Genomic DNA, 17477 nt, shown 5'->3' with positions numbered 1-17477 from the left:
TGGGGCCGGGGTGCAGTTCAGAGGTAGAATGGCTGAGTTCCAGCCCCAGTACAACAGGCACACAAATAAAATGAGTTTTATTCTAACAAAAGAAATAAAAGTTACAATATTCAATGTGGTTATGAAACAGTTGTTTTCTGCTCCCAAGATCCTAAGTAGTAATTTCCTTAAAAATTCAAGTCAAGATGAAATACAACATTTACTGTGCGCCAGTAACTGAGGTGAGTATTTCACCTTTCCTGCTCACTGTTTGGGAAGTGAGCCTTCTCTTAAATAAAATCTGATCTAAGTGATGTCTTTGAACTAAAAGCTAAAAGGTAAATGAAAGCATTCTGTATTCTGGGTACATTTTTATCATCTCTTGGAACACATAAAAATTTTTAGAAGATGCTTAGTAAGAGAAAAGCAGCTGCAGCAGCTGGGTCTGAATGTCCGATAGAGTTTCACCTCCAGCGAGACAAGAAATCACTTCCTGATCAAATAGCCACTCGGACAAAAACATCCCCTATGGTGGCCAGTGTGTCTGCTTTTTAAAAAAAATATTTATAGTCAGGTTTGCTTCATTCTCTTTCCTTTTTAGAAAAAAAAATCTATAAAAATACCCCTACCCAGCCATAGTTGAAAGGTTTTCCTGTGGGTGGAATACATCAGACTGTTTTGTTCTCACGCAGATCATTCCAAAGGTGTTGGGCTTTGGTATAAGAGGATAGCTGAGCTGGGTATGGTGGCCCACACCTGTAATCCCAGTAGTGGTGAGGCTCAGACAGGAAGATTGTGAGTTTGAGACTCGGCTCAGCAACTTAGGGAGACTGTTTCAAAATAAAAAATGGAAAAGCTGGGGGAATGGCCCAGAAGTAAAATAGCCTTGGATTCGACTCCTAGTGCCACTGCCAAAAACAGAGACAGACAGGAAAGGAGACTTGGAAGCAGTGCCCTAATGTTTTGACTTTTTCCGCAAAGGCTTCCCTGGGGAACTTCTCATTACGTATCATCGTCTTCACTGCCCGCGTGGGCGCGGTGAGTGCTGGCATCGCAGCAGCAAGGCCCTGGGGTCAGTCAGGCCAGCGAGGCTTCTCGCGAGTGAGCCGGGTCTTGGCAGACCCCCGCTCTGCCCGCCATGTCTCGGGCCCCTGCCTGGGAAGAGCCCTGCGTGGGGATGCCCCACGCCCCCTTCTTGTCACTGCTTCAGTATCTATTAGCTATTATTAAGATAAGAATGGCTTGAAGTTCCATAGGTTCAGATGAGTGACCTGCGCACCCCTGGTTCTGCCTTGTGTCCAGTACCTATGGCTTGACTAGAGCGAGCACAGCTTACTTGTGGCACTTCTGTTTCCACAGCTCTGTGCCCCTTCCCAAACTTTAAATTACTTTACTCTACAAAACCTGTTTCCTTTCACGCTCTCTGCAAAGCCTTGTGTGCTACCTGGCAGAACGCTGGAAAGCAGCCCAGCAGCAAGGGCTGGTGTCAAAATACGAGCGATGCACTGGGCAAGGGGCGCACGCTGTGATCCCGGTGCTCCGAGGCTGAGAGGGCTGCAGGTTCGAGACCTGCAAAAATAAAAAGGGCACGGCTTGCAGGTAGACTGTCCCTGGGCTCGTTCCCCAGCACTAATATGGAAGGGAGGAAGAAGAAAGAAATAATAAACAATTTTGAGTGCCAGCAGAAACAGAAGAAAAAGATTTTCAGTGGGTTGGTTTCTTTCCTTCAGAATGTAAGCATGTTGGAAAGTAAAGCACATACTTAAGGGACACAGAAATGTAAAGACAGAAAAAGTGAGGGAAATGCGATGGGGGGATCTCTAAACATATTTAGTTTAATTATTAAAACAGGACAGGCCAGCCGGGCGCAGTGGCGCACACTTGTCGTCCCAGCATCGGCCAGGCTCAGCTACTTAGTGAGGTCCCTCGTTACTCAGTGAGACGCTGTTTCAAAATAAAGAAGAAAAAATAGGGCCTCGGGTGTAGCTCGGAGGGCGGTAGGATGCCCCTGAGTTCCATCCCCAGTACCAAAAAAAAATAAAACCACACACAGGACAAGTATTTAAATTCAACAGTGATACATTTTAGCTTAAATAATAAAGCAAATTGCAAATCGTTAAAAATACATTTTTGGCAGCAAGTAAACTGGTCCAAAACCATCTAGTTACTGTTTTTTCTAACAATGTGACTCCTACTTAATAAGATCAGTGTTTCCAAGACTGGTAGCAGTACTTCGCAAAGGGAGAAGAGTGAGCATTAAATTTGTTAAAATACATTTTTATTTTAATAAAATGCCAAATTGGAATCAGAAGTTGTTGCCCATATTAAATGAAGCCGGGCATGGTGGCGCACACTTGTAATCCCAGCATTCGGGAGGCTGAGACAGGAGGATCGTGGTTCGTGGCCAGCCTCAGCTACCACTAAGGCCCTCTGCAGCTCAGTGAGACCCAGTTTCAAAATAAAGAATAAAAAAATAGGGTAGGGTATAGCTCAGAGGTCGAATGCCCCTGGGTTCCATCCCAGACTCGCTATATATATATATATATATATATATATATATATATATATATATATATATATATATATAGATGACTGACTGATATTTCTCACATCTTAAAAAATATTTTATCCGAGGAAGGTCTGGTGGCACATGCTTGAAATTGCACTAATCAGGAGGCTGAGACAGGAGGGTCACCGTCCCCGGCCAGGCTCAGCTACTTATTGAGGCCCTCTGTAACTCAGTGAGACCCTGTTTCAAAATAAAGAATAAAAAATAGGGCTGGGGGGTGTTGCTCGGAGGCGGAATGCCCCTGGGTTCCATCCTCAGTACCTTAAAAAAAAAAAAATTACCTCCCGGCTGTGGTGGTGCATTTCTGTAATCCCAGAACTTGGGAAACTGAAACAGGACAAACACATGTTCGAGGACAGCCTCAGCAACTTAGCAAGACCCGGCTTCAAAATCAAAAAGGGCTGTGGGCCTTACTTGGAGATAAAAATGTTCCTGGGTTCAATCCTCAGTACAAAATATATATGTATCTTACCTCCCTGGAGCTTTTTTATTTTCTTTCTTTCTTTCTTTCTTTCTTTCTTCTTTCTTCTTTCTTCTTTCTTTCTTTCTCTTTTGCAGTACTGAGGATGGAACCCAGGGCCATTCCACCTTCAAGCTACACTTCAGCCTTATTTTTTTATTCTTTATTTTGAAACAGGGCTACACTAAGCAGAGGCTGTCCGCGAACCGCGATCCTCCATCTCAGCTTCTCAAATGCTGGGATTGCTGGAGCTTTGTTCTGAAGCAGCGATCAAAGGAAGAGTACTGGCGGGCATGGCGTGGCTAGCACTGGCCCTCGGGAAGGTGTTCGACAAGCGTTGCCGGATACATTCGTAACTGTGGAAGGCGTCCCTAAAATGGCAATTAATGCTACTACTAGTAAACAGTGCAGAAGCCAGCTCTTTATTTGTTTTATATGAATGACTTGAAACCAGGTTTGAAAAACAGGTCAGTGTAGCTGACAGTGCATGTTTGTTCAACAGGAATGCAACGCGGACCGTGTTAAAATGTGGCATCGTCTGTACAACACTGCGACTCCTACATTTAGCAGCACCGTTTTGTAACAGTAACTTAACACTAGAGAACACAGGAAACCTGGAAGGTGTGACACAGTCCACGTGAGGGCGTTTCCAGCATTTGCTAGGTTGGCTACACAAGCACTCTAACTGAGTAGGTTAATAGTAAGCCTTTACTGTGTGAGAAGACTATAACGTTACATTCCACAAGCCAGTTCATGTCCTGGGGATTATTTCTTCATTTAGAGATTGACTACACACTGTATACATATGTTCATTATCCAGTTTTCACACATAAATGCTCTTACATTAAATCCTTAAGTATAGCTATTTGAGGAATACGCTGCCCTCACATTTCCACAGTGAAGTGAGAAGCTGAGAGCCAGGTTCAAAATTTAAAAAGATGGGCTGAGCATGGTGGCGCACGTTTGTAATCCCAGTGTTTGGGAGGCCAAGACAGGAGGATCACAGGTTCAAGGCCAGCCTCAGCTACTTAGTGTGGTTGGCTGCAACTTAGTGAGAATCTGTTTCTGATTGAAGAATAAAATAGGGTTGGGGGTGTAACTCGGAGGTAGAATGCCCCTGGGTTCAATTCCCAGTACCACCACCACAACAAAAAAAAAGATGGAATTCATTAGCACTGTTTGAAAGGGACCAATAGTAGCAAGTCATACCTGACTTAGCTACCAGTAGCCAGTTCTACTTCAAGAAGCCGCTCCACTGTCATCATTTAGGATAAACTAATGTGTAGGAAAGCATTGGTGATTACCATCTTACCATGGTAATAATTTTATCAAATATTTTATAAAAGCAAGTCTAGTTGGGAACGTGGCTCTGCAGTGATGCCAAAATTTGAAATCGAAGTTAATATATTGTGACTCTTTGTAGTTTCTTTTTCTTGTGGTATTGGAAATTAAACCCGGGGTATTCTACCTCCAAGCTACATCCCTAGCCCTATTTTATTTTTTATTTACAAACAGGGTCACGTCGGGCGTGGTGGCGCACGCTTGTAATCCCCGCGCTTGGGAGGCGGAGACAGGAGGATCGCGCAGGTTCGAAGCCAGACGCGCGCCCTGGCTTAGGAGACCCTGTTTCCAAATAAAAATGTAAAAATAGGTCTGGGAGTGTAGCCGGGAGGTAGAAGGGCTTCCAGGAACCCCAGTACCACCAAAAAAAAAAAAAAAAAAAAAAAAGAAGAAGAAGAAACAGGGCCTCACTAAGTAGCTGAGGTTGGTCACGAACCCGTGACCCTCCTGTCTCAGCCTCCCAGGTGCTAGGACTGTACGTATGCACCACCGTGGCAGGCTGTTTTATATCCTGTAAATACATTCTTATAAACAGTGTCGTGGCGATTAGCGGGTTGATTCTGAGGAACAGTTTTCATTGACTAGCTGGTAAAACACTGCAGGTAAGTGATTTTCAAAACGCTTTAGTTTGGGGGGATATAGGAGAAATAAAACAGTTTTACTCATAAAAGTCCAAGACTTTGGCAAGAACCAAGACTAATGAAGGAGGCAAACCCATAATTATGATTGTTATTTTGTTAAATAAGTTAATGTACAGATCTGAAACACAGGCAACCATCGACAGGCATTCCCTGGGACACGCTTAGGTGCTTGCTACTTGCGCACCTAATGCTGTCTGACCCGTCCAGTCACCACTGGACACTTGAGAGACAGGAGCTTTAGCCTCGGCATGCTGACACTGAACGCTTCCTGCAGCGGTAGGGCTGTGGCGTGGAGACAGCGTCTCCTGGGTTGCCCTGCAGAGGACATGTTTGACGTAGAAAATAACCTTAACATTTTTTCACCTCAAGTCACGCAATTTTGCCCTGATAACTTGTAAAGAGCAGAAACTTTGGTTATGAGAAGCACTTGTGGGTTCTGACAGACAGTGACACTTGGCGTTGGTGGGGAAAGGCACGAGGTCACTGGGAGAGAAACCACGGGGTCGCCAGGCGAGGTTGGGAAATGAAGTGGGAGAAGGTATCAAAATTTATTGTCCTACGAAATAATTCAACGAGCTGTGTAAACGTTTCTTACTAAAACAAATATTCAAACGCACAAGATTGTACATTTCCAGTGAGACAGTCACAGTACAGGTTACCTGTATTTCTACTCAGTAGGAGCAAAAATACAGAGCCGGCACAGGAATTCGCTCCTTGTGGCCTCGGGCAGCAGGCGCCTCGCTTCCCGGGCTGCTCGGCCATTGTTAAAGCGACAGACAGCACAGGTAAGCAGGGAGTGGGTGCGCAGGAGCCCCTGGGACGTCAGTCTCTCGAGTCGCTCCATCGTCGTCGGCATCCCAGCTCACCTCACTCACGCTCATTCTTACACACGCACGCACACGCGTGCATACAGTGGGGTCCGGCTCGGATACTCCAGTGCGGTGACTCTAACAGACACGAACTTGGAAGGGTGTGTTTGTCACAATCAGTGTGAACTGTATGGAGTAGAATAATCTCTGGAGTTTGGTTACGTCGACCATGATTTATGGTTAAAATTAAAAACTTACAAGGATGGTACAGCATTCAGAAATCAACTCCTCGAGTCAAGCAGTCACGCATATGTACAGTATGTACAGACTCCTAGTAGAATGGGGTGGGTGTCTAGACAACGTTATTACAAATTTCCTGAATGGAGACATTTCTAGTCCCTGTAATTCATAAAGCAAATCTGCTGAGTTGGCATTAAGACTCTAAAATAGTGTGATCAAACTGATATATATATATTATATATAATGTGTTTGCAGAAATAACATTTACAAACTGTCTATACAGTACACAGTACTAGTACATAGAAAATAGGTTCTAACTTTATGACCCCCCTTTGTGTAAGGCAAGACTGAATCTGTCCCCAAATTTAGTCGGCCAGAGGTACAAGCAGGAAACAGTGGTCCACGGATGAACAGCCCAGGTACCCAGGTGTTAAAAACCTGGTGAACAACAAACGCCACTCTTTGTTGTTGCTGTTCCGGTGACCTATCTCGGAGCTCCACTCCCAGAGCTATTTATTTATTATTTATTTAGAAACATAGTCTTGCTAAGTTGCTGAGGCTAGCCTCAAGCCCGTGGTCCTCCTGTCTCAGCCCCCCACGCACAGGTGTGCGCCCTCCTGGCTCAAATCCCACCTTCCATCTGGGCTGCTCCTGGCTTGCTGGACGCACCGAGTGCAGTTCTAAAAACTCTTAACATCATCTGGATGGCAAAAGATTTTTGTTCAAATGGCAACTACCCAAAACAAATGTTTAAAAGTCCAGTACACAACTGGAGAATTGCAGCTGTACCAGGATGTGTGTATATATATATACATAGAGTCACTTTCCAAAGAAAATAATGTATATTAATACTCTAGTCCGTGCTATTGCTAGGAAGCAACAGCGATGCAGAGTACCCGGGGCGCCCTCGCGCCCGCTTCCGAGGACGCTCCGTGGGTCCGTGGGTCCGTGGGTCCGTCCTCACGGGCGCGCGTCCCCGCCGCCGTCCCGGTCCCGGCCCCTCCTCCGGGCCGCGTCCCCGCCCGGGTCCCCGCCGTCCAGGTCCCTGTCGCCGGGCCGGTCCCGGGATCGGTGGCGGCCCCGGCCGGGCTCGCGGCGCCGGGGCTCGCGGCGGTGTCCGGGCTCGCGGGGCGCGGCGTGGGGGCCCCCGGGCCCCTCCCTGGGCGCGGCGTCGGGGGTCTCGGGGTCGAGGGTCTCCTGGCGGCAGAGGCCGCGGCCCGCCGGGCGGGGGTCGCGGGGGTCGCGCGGGGCGGCGCGCTGCTGGGCCTTCCTCCCGGGCTCCTCGTCCGCCGGCCGCTCGCCCCGAGGGCCCTAGCGGGGGTGGACCGGTGGGCCGTGCGCAACCGACAGCCGGCCAGCCGGGGCTAGCTGAGCTGGCTCGGCCCTGGGGGGCCCCGGCCTATGGGGGCCCCGGCCTATGGGGGACCCCGGCCTATGGGGGACCCCGGCCTATGGGGGACCCCGGCCTATGGGGGCACCCGGCCTATGGGGGCACCCGGCCTATGGGGGGACCCGGCCTATGGGGGCCCCGGCCTATGGGGGACCCCGGCCTATGGGGGACCCCGGCCTATGGGGGCACCCGGCCTATGGGGGGACCCGGCCTATGGGGGCCCCGGCCTATGGGGGCACCCGGCCTATGGGGGGACCCGGCCTATGGGGGACCCCAATCTATGGGGGACCCCGGCCTATGGGGGTACCCAGCCTATGGGGGGCCCCAATCTATGGGGTCCCCGGCCTATGGGGGACCCCATCTATGGGGGGACCCGGCCTATGGGGGGATCCGGCCTATAGGGGGCCCCGGTCTATGGGGGGACCCCGCCTATGGGGGACCCCGGCCTATCCGCCTTGCCTGGCCTCTCGGCACCTGCAGCGAAGGCGGCCTAACTAAAGTGTCCTTTTGATAATGCTTGTTCCACACCAACCTGCACGCTGTTCATAGGTAGGCCCTGGGGCGTGCACAGAGTCACTTCATTTTTGAGGATCACACCAGCCCCGCTGCTACAGCGCTTTTGTTACAGTGCTGGTCTTAGTTGGGATGGATCACTTAGCATGCTGGAGCGGCAGCTGGGATGCTTGGCCTCTGGAGACTGTAAAAACTAAGCTCTCCTTACCTGTGGATTGGAGGCGAGGGCGGGGCTGGCAGGCAGAGTGGAAGCGGCCAGGGTGCGGCTCAGGAGGGCGTTGGGGAGGCTGCTGCTGGGCGGGTGAGTGGCCTTCCAGTAGGCCTCCAGGTAGTCCGCAAGGTGCTCACAGGCGTCCTCCAGCTGGTTCTCGTCCAGGATCACGTCAAAGGACTCCTGCGGAACGGAGGCAGACACCCGAGAAGGCAGCCTGGCCCCAGCTCGGAGGCGCCTGCCCACCCTCCATCCCGGGAGGCAGAGGCTCCTGAGGGTGGCCCTGCGCACGCCAGGGCCCTGTGCTGCGCCTCATCGTACACGTGCGGCACTTCAGATCCCTGTTCACGGCCCCAGATGCTTAACCTGTAACCAGAAAGTGAACGGGGGCCATGGTGGTTAATGGCCAGGCAGTCCCGAGAAGTCCTGCGGCAGCAGTGAAAACCTCAGTGGTGAAACGGCAGAAAAGGGATGCCACGAGAAAACCACTGGGAGCTGTGCAGGAGAAGCCCGTTCGTGACCCAGTGCTGCAGAAACGAAAGTCGGAAGCGAGCATAGCCCACGCCACGTGAAATGTGCTGGCCCGGACCTCACGGCAACCCATTAGGAAGCCAGGAGAGGCTTCACTTTTCAGGATTCGTAGAGCCTGCCGGTCATAATGCTAACATCTTTCAAAGTAATCAAATGGATAACCTTTATAGCCTCTAAAATAGCTACACTCAGAGAACAAATAACGCTAGATGAGCTTATAATCCCGAGGTCTGATATGTAAAGTATGGAGTAATGACTGGAATGTGTTCCAGAGGGAGAATCTGGATAACAGTTTACATATTTGTTTATACACGGTCATGAATCAGTTTTTAGGTAGTTCAGAGAAGGCAACTTGCTCCCTGTGATCAGATGTGAACACTACCCCAACCTCAAAGAGACCTCTCTTACAAATCAAGTTCCCCACACTGGAGTCTGGTGTTGGAGATTAGTGAGGGCAAGCCGGGCGTGTTGGCGCAGGCTCGTGGTTCCAGTGCTTGGGAGGCAGAGACAGGAGGATGGGAGGATCGCAGGTTTAAGACCCGCTCTCTAACTTAGTGAGACTCTTAGCAACCTAGAGAGAGACCCTGATTCAAAACAAAATAAAATATAAAAAGGACTGGGGATGTAGCTCAGAGATAAAATGCCACTGAGTTCAATCCCCAGCTCCACTAAGTAAATGCATGCATGCATGAATGAATGAATGAAGAGGCCACGGGTGTATTCTGTAGGCCAAGATCATTGTCCGTCCTACCCCTGTGCTCAAACATTATCAGCAGGCAGGACGGTTTACTTCACGGGAATAAGTGATTCTCTTCCCTGGCATTTAACTGTTGGTTTTGCTTTTAAATATAAAATATAGGGGACCCGGGCCGAACTGCGCATAACATGCCAGACCCCCGGAGAAACCGGGCCCAGTACCCTGGGACCTGGGCGGGGTCATGCGGGGCACGCCAGCCGGGTTCCCGGGTCACGGGACTCAGGGCCCCGGGCTGAACTGTGAGCAGCACGCCAGACCCCTGAAGAAACCGGGCCCAGTATCTTGGGTTCCGGGTGGGGGTCGCACAGGGCACGCCAGCCGGGGTCCGGGTTGCGAAACTCTGGGCCCTGGGCGGGGGTCATGCGGGGCACTCCAGCCGGGGCCCGGGTCGCAGGACTCTGGGCCCCGGACCGGAACGTGTGTAGCACGCCAGACCCCTGGAGAAACCGGGCCTAGTACACAGGGACCTGGGCGGGGGTCACGCGGGGCACGCCAGCCGGGCCCGGGTCGCGGGACTCTGGGCCCCGGGCCGAACTGCACATAGCACGCCAGACCCCTGGAGAAACCGGGCTCAGTACCCTGGGTTCTGGGCGGGGGTCACGCGGGGCACGCCAGCCGGGGCCCGGGTTGCGGGACCCTGGGCCCCAGGCGGAGTAGTGCAGAGCACTCTGGACCCATGGGGAAACTGACCGGGTTACAGTGCTACTGAGTGAGTGCCTGATCCCACTACCTCCTCAAACCACATACACTGTCTTCTCTTATTAAAAAAAAAAAAAAAAGGAAAAGAAAAAGAAAAATATCGGAGAGGAGTTAAGAAAGCCATTGCGGATGCCAGAACACTGGAGATGCAGACAAAACTTATCTAAATGCACTGGAACTTATGGAAAAATTCCCCGTGAAGGAGGACTGCTGTTTCTCTATATTGTTAAGAATCTTGGACATCACCTGTAAGGAGAGAGTTTAGCAGAGACCAAGGAGAAAGGCGGTGTTGAAAGAGTTCTCCGCGATGGCGGTGGAGACTTATATTCAGGAGAAGCAGAAACTGGATCCTACCAACCTTATTTTTTTGGAGAAATTACACCAAATGTCGAATGCTACCGTCATGCATGCTTAGGAACACTGGACAACATTCAGAGCCTGGGAAGGATTTGAAATGGTAGAGGCAGTGGCAATGGCAGTGGCCAGTACTCAGAGGAGGCAGAGATCTGATACATTATACCTGGAACCTTTGATTGAAGCCTGCCAAGGGGTTAGACCGATGCTGGGGCCAGCGAGGCTGGCATCAGAGCCTGCCGTGAGGCAGGGCAGGTGCTGGGGTCTCCAGGGTGTGATTGGAGCCTGCTGAGGGTTTAGGCCGGTGCTGGGGCCTCCAAGGCCTGGATCAGAGCCTGCTGAAGGGTTAGGCCGGTGCTGGGGCCAGCGAGGCCGGCATCGGAGCCTGCCATGAGGCAAGGCGGGTGCTGGGGCCTCCGAGGCCGGGATCGGAGCCTGCCAAAGGGTTAGGCCAGTGCTGGGGAGAGTGAGGCCGGCACCGGAGCCTGCCATGAGGCAAGGCCGTTACTGGGGCCTCCGAGGCCAGAATAAGAGCCTGCCGAGGGGTTAGGCCGGTGCTGGGGCCAGCGAGGCCGGCACCAGAGCCTGCCGTGAGGCAAGGCCAGTACTGGGGCCTCCGAGGCCAGGGTAAGAGCCTCCCAAGGGGTTAGGCTGGTGCTGGGGCCAGCGAGGCAGGCACCGGAGCCTGCCGTGAGGCAAGGCCGGTGCTGGGGCCTCCGAGGCCAGGGTAAGAGCCTCCCAAGGGGTTAGGCCGGTGCTGGGGCCAGCGAGGCCGGCATCAGAGCCTGCCGTGAGGCAAGGCCGGTGCTTGGGCCTCCGAGGCCAGGATTGGAGCCTCCCGAGGGGTTAGGCCGGTGCTGGGGCTAGCGAGGCCGGCACCAGAGCCTGCTGTGAGGCAAGGCCGGTGCTGGGGCCTCCGAGGCCGGGATAAGAGTCTGCCGAGGGCTTAGGCTGGTGCTGGAGCCAGCGAGGCCGGCATCAGAGCCTGCCATGAGGCAAGGCCGGTGCTAGGCCTCCGAGGCCAGGATCGGAGCCTGCCGAAGGGTTAGGCCGGTGCTGGGGACAGCGAGGCCAGCATCGGAGCCTGCCGTGAGGCAAGGCCGGTGCTGGGGCCTCCGAGGCCGGGATAAGAGTCTGCTGAGGGCTTAGGCTGGTGCTGGAGCCAGCGAGGCCGGCATCAGAGCCTGCCGTGAGGCAAGGCCAGTGCTGGGCCTCCGAGGCCAGGATCGGAGCCTGCCGAAGGGTTAGGCCGGTGTTGGGGACAGCGAGGCCAGCATCGGAGCCTGCCATGAGGTAAGGCCGGTACTGGGGCCTCCGAGGCCGGGATCGGAGCCTGCCGAGGGGTTAGGCTGTGCTGGGGCCAGCAACGCCAGCATCGGAGCCTGCCGTGAGGCATGGCCGGTGCTGGGGCTTCCGATGCCGGGATAAGAGCCTGCCGAGGGGTTAGGCCGATGCTGGGGCCAGCGAGGCTGGCATTGGAGCCTGCCATGAGGCAAGGCCGGTGCTGGGGCCTCCGAGGCCGGGATCAGAATCCTGCCGAGGGTTAAGGCCGGTGCCGGAGCCAATGGCCAGCATCGGAGCCTGCCGTGAGGCAAGGCCACTACTGCAGCCTCCGAGGCCGGAATCAAAGCCAGCTGAGGGGTTAGGCCGGTGTGGAGGCCAGCGAGACCAGAACCAGGCCCTCCCATGAGGCAAGGCCGCTGCCTGAGCCAGTAAGGTCTGGATCAGTCCACTGAGTAGCCAGGCCACTACTGGGGCCATCAAGAGTGGGATCGGTACTTGCAACGCAGCATGCACAGAGAAATATCGCAGAAAATATAAATCAGACACTTCCCCTAATCAGCAATAACTAGGAGGAAAGGGGCAACAGGAAGAGGTTGAGCTATAGAAAGGGCCCTATAGTAAAGCAACTAATGTGACCAATCAGAGGGTATGGAATAGGGGAGGATGGAGCCTCTTTAAAACGCAGGAGGTACATAAACAAATGTATCAAAGTTAATCACCAAACAAGCATGGGATTGAGGGAGGGGGAGGGAATGGGATGGGGGCTGGATGAGGGCTAATTGGATGATGTGTGCTTGTATATCCTCTCAAGTCTTGTACTCCAATGTGATTGATATATGACTACAATGCACCAATTTAAAAAATAAATTAATAAAAAAATAAATAAAATAAAATTACATATAAAATTAAAAAAATATATAAAATATAAATATAAAATGTCTGATCCTTCATCTGAACCCGTGTGTGAAGTTACTTACTGGAGGACACTGAGCCAGCTTATCAGCTGCGACCATCTGGACATTGAGGTGCTTAGCTTGAGATTTCCCTCGAGACTTTATTAACCTTTGCAAAACCTGTAAAAGAAACACGCTTTTAACAGAAGGATGTCTTCACTCAGGAAAAAATTGATTCTTTTATCTAGGGGCCTTCTTATATACAGCACAAATAGCTTATACAGATTAAGTTATAAAGGAAAACCTATAAGACTGTACACAAAATTAATATGCTAACAAATCTAAGTTGTGGTCTCTGTGTGTGTGTGTGTTACTGGGGTGGAACCCAGGGGCCTTCTAGCTCAAGGCTATACCCCTAAACCTATTTTATATTTTTTTATTTGAAAACAGTCTCACTAAGTTGTTGAGGCTGGCTTTGAACCTGCGATCCTCCTGTCTCAGCTTCCCAAATACTGAGATTACAAGGGTGCACCACCATGCCCGTCTTCAGGTGTAGTCTTCAGCCACAAGCATAGCCCTTACAGAGTCTTTTCTAGCCCTTTTCTAGACTTTGTGCCTCATGATTTTTTTCCCCTAGTACTGGGATTAAACCAAGGAGCATTCTACCTCTGAGCTATACCTCCGGACCATTTGGTTTTTTTTTTTTTTTTTTTGTCTATACCTCCAGACCATTTGGGGTTTGTTTATTTTTGTTGTTGTTGTTGTTTTGGGGTTTTTTTTTGTTTGTTTTTCTTGTCTGTTTGTTTTTGTTTTTGTGACACTGGGGATGCTGTGGCACCGGGCACTCTATCTGAGCTACACCCCCAGCCCTATTTTTTCTTCTTTATTTTGAAACAGGGTCTCATTAAGTTGCAGAGGGCCTCACTAAGTAGCTGAGGATCTGACCACAAACCGAGATCCTCCTTTTTCAGCCTCCCAAGTACTGGGATTACAAGTGTGCGCCACCACGCCTGGCTAGTTTTTGTTTCGAAACAGAGTCTTGTGAAGTTGCTGGGAGTCTTACTACTTGCTGAGCTGTCCGTGAACCTACAATCTCAGATTCCCAAGTCCCGAGATTACAGGCATGTGCCACCAATGTCTGCTTTATGATTTCTTTAGGTTTAAACCAAAACAAAAACCCTGAAAGCCCCAGAGAGCTTTTGTTGTATGAAATATTTCTAATCCTACCATATTAGAAACTTTTAGAATGCTAATCTATTTAAAATGAATAATAATGTCTATTTAATGGAAGACAACTGAAATGTCCTACATGCTTCTACATTCAATCTGCTACAAAGCACTATTTTGGTTGAAACAGTCAAAGAAAATCCAACCGGCTACAGGTAAAATAATTAAGAAAGGGAGGAATGTTTTAGTTGTACCTTTTCAGAGAGCTGCTATTTGATCATACACTAGAACTCAGCAAGTGTTTTATACTTCAGGAGTAGCTGCCATGTGGGATCTAGAACCATGACAGCAAACTTTCTTAGTCTGTTAAACCCCGCTGGTCTGTCTTGAAGTCGGAATGGTAGCTTTAGTAAGATTTGTGACATCATTCACTGATTATCTGGGAGATAGTGGTACACTGAGCTTTTCAGCCCTGCCAAATATTGACACATTGATTTTATGATACTAAACATGACATTCATTAATATTATCATTGGCTGTTATCCGTAAAATGATTAGCTCATTTTGTTAAAAGAAAATATCTACACATACTCCAGGCTGAACAAGCACAGGCTGCCAGTTATTCTTGGATACAAATGGTATTCCAGGAAAAAAATGGCTAGCTTGGTTCACAACTCAACCAACCAGCATGTATTTTTCAGACAACTTACTGGTATGCAGCAGTTGAACTTTATATTTGCAGTCACAAAAATGAGGAGTCCTATGTTTTCCCACATATGTAAAAACTTGGGAGAAACTGAGACAAAAGGAACTCCAGACAAGGAGGAGAAGCCCCGTGGAGCGGCGGGTGTGCGGCCGGAAGCGCTTTAACCGGCGCGATGCCAGTTAAAACTATGGCAAAAGTATGGCAAAACTATGCAAAACTATACAAAACTATATAAAACTATGCCAGCAGCAGTGAGGCATGCTGGGAAGGGGGCGGCGCGGAGTGGGAGCCGGGCGCAGCTCACCTAGTGCTAAGTGCGTGTGTGCCTCCATCCCCGTCACCAAGATGTGATTACAACGCACCAGTTCAAAATCAATCAAGAACTTTTACTAATTACAATGCGCCAATTTAACATTTTTAACAAAATCGACATATTTTGCTATATGAGGACATTCTTAACTGCAAGGGCATGGCAGTGATACCCTAGCCGCTAGCGGCCTTTGCTTCTCGTGGGAACGCCATTGCTTTAGCACCCTCCATAAAAGTATCAACACCACGCAAAAGGCAAACCTTTTCTTAGTATTGTCATTGAAATCTTGGTTACCCCATGGATCCTCTAAAAATGTTTCGGGACTTTCCAAGGATCCCCGGACCACGCTTTAAGAATCACCACTCCAGCTGTCATAGTGGCGCACACCTTAACCCCAGCCCTGGGGAGTCTGAGACAGGAGGACCAGAGCTTCAAGACCAGCAGTAGCAACTCAGTGAGACATTTAGCGACCTCGCGAGACTGTGTTCAAAACAAAAGTTTAACAAGAGGAGCTGAGGGTATAGCTTGGAGGTAGAAAGCCTCTGGGTTCAGTAGGAGAAAGGAAGGAGGAAAAAGGAGAGAGGAGGGAGGAGAGAGGAAGGAAGGACCCCCGGAACCCCCGACCAACCACGCTTTGCTTGCCATTCTTAGAATTTTTCGCTAAAATGTATTTCTTAAACTCTGCATCCGTCTGTTAGAATAAAAAAGCAAATAACAGCAACCCCACTTACCTTAGGAGAAGAAATCTTTACATACACTACAATAGGGGCCAGGGAGGTTTTACTGAGTTGAGCTGGGTGATTGACAGTATCTGCATCCAGAACTACCAGTTGCAATGTCCGTGCAAGTTCAAAAATCCTTTCGATTTCGCTCTGAACTTCCGCTGTAAAAGGTTAAGGCAGGGTCTGATTATTTAACAGGATGGATTTTCAGACTAGATTAAGATGATGTAAAATGATACAGTGTGCCCTCTGTGGCCAGTCCTGTTGGTGTTTACAGGCAATGCAGTTGGTAAGAGGAGTCCTTAGGAAAGGTCTATTTCTTCTCAGCACTTGAGATTTTGGGAATTGTTCTCTTGACTAGCTCTGAAATTTGCTGCTCAGCTGGATGCCGTGGTACACACCTGTGCTCCCAGGACTTGGAGATCTCAAGACAGGAGGATCGCAGGTTCTTGGCCAGCCTCAGCTACTTAGTGAGGCCTTTCCCAACCCAGTGAGACCCGGTTTCAAAATAAAGAATAAAAGGTAGAGCGCCCCTGGGTTCCGCCCCCAGTGCTGCAGTCAATCCATCAACCAATCAATAAATCAAATTTGCTTCTCATTAAATGCGAGATAGAGCCAAAGGTTTTGTTTTCTCTCTGCTGACTCATTTTTAGTTGTATAGAACTTTTACCCTATGACGTTATTTTATTAAAATGTTATAAGAAACTTAGTAGATGTCTTTCAGGGTTTTTTCTCAGCAGTGTCCCCTATCAACCATCGCCTGCTGCCCTCGCCGCGGGAGCTTGCCTGGGGCTGGATCCCCGGTGTTACGCTGTTATTTCTGAAGTACAGTGTAAGAGACATAAAGGGTGCCTATTTACAACTGTCCCAAAACACACTCCTAATTTCTGGCAACGAAGGATAGGTCCTGTAACATTTTGTTTCACAAGAGCAGTTGCTCTAGAATTACCTCTATAGAAACCCAAGCTATAAAATTCATAGAAAATGTATCACCGAAAATCTAAAAAATACTTGGACTCCAAGAACTGTTCATCTATTGTTCTGTGATCTCTCCAAACATTAAAAAAACAAAGACTGTCTTTCTGTGATGATGGAAATGTTCTCCATCCTGCCGAGTATGCTACCCACCATGGCTACAGAACACTTTATTTATTTATTTATTTATTTATTTATTTTTATTATTTATTGTGATGGAGATGGAACCCAGGAGCATTCTACCTCCAAGCTACACCTCCAGCCGGATTGACTGATTGATTGATTGATTGATTGACACGGTCTGGCTAAGTTGCTGAGTCTATCCTTCAACCTGTGATTTTTTTTGGCTCAGCTTCCCAAGTACTAGGATTACAGACATGCACTGCCATGCCTGGCCTTTACAGAATGCTTTCAATGTAGCTAGTATGAACAAGCAACTGCATTTTTAGATTTTATTTCTAGTAATTTGTTTATTTGTTTATTTTTTGTGGCACTGGGAATGGAACCCAGGGGCATTCTACCTCTGAGCTATACCCCCAGCCCTATATTTTAGTCTTTATTTTGAAACAGGGTCTCACTGAGTTGCAAAAGGGCCTCACTAAGTAGCTGAGGCTGTGAACCGTGATCCTCCTGTCTCAGCCTCCCCGAATGCTGGGATGACAAGCATGCGCCACCACGCCCGGCTTATTTTTAGTGATTTATAGTCAGAAGCTACTCTAGTAGGCAGCGCAGGTCTTTAAAGTACAGCGACTACCTCACAGTGTCCACTGACGTTATGAGGTCAGGTCTGTAAAGCTCCCTTCAGCCAGCGGGTTCAGCTCTCAACACCTCTCATTCCCCTGTACCTTTGCATTCACACTGGAAGATTCCTGGAGATAATCTAACTAGTATATTATTCCTGAAAATCAAGTCACTAATGGCTTGCC

General features: G+C 49.6%; 1 protein-coding gene across 1 annotated transcript in view; it reads right to left on the bottom strand.

Annotated features, from left to right (window-relative positions):
- Positions 1 to 7858: 7858 nt before the first annotated feature.
- The window catches only part of CACNB2 (calcium voltage-gated channel auxiliary subunit beta 2), a gene marked incomplete at both ends in the record, with an annotated part of 215370 nt that continues 205751 nt past the window's right edge, over positions 7859 to 17477 (bottom strand). The window contains 4 exons of the mRNA XM_080717077.1: positions 7859 to 7903; positions 8151 to 8336; positions 12756 to 12851; positions 15586 to 15737. Coding sequence (XP_080573203.1) covers positions 7859 to 7903; positions 8151 to 8336; positions 12756 to 12851; positions 15586 to 15737 — 479 coding nt within the window. The remainder of the gene's footprint in view (positions 7904 to 8150; positions 8337 to 12755; positions 12852 to 15585; positions 15738 to 17477) is intronic.

The sequence above is a fragment of the Muscardinus avellanarius genome (assembly GCF_963383645.1).
Source record: "Muscardinus avellanarius genome assembly, chromosome: 20".
Taxonomy (NCBI): Eukaryota; Metazoa; Chordata; class Mammalia; order Rodentia; family Gliridae; genus Muscardinus; species Muscardinus avellanarius.
This window is presented reverse-complemented; position numbering and strand designations above follow the sequence as displayed.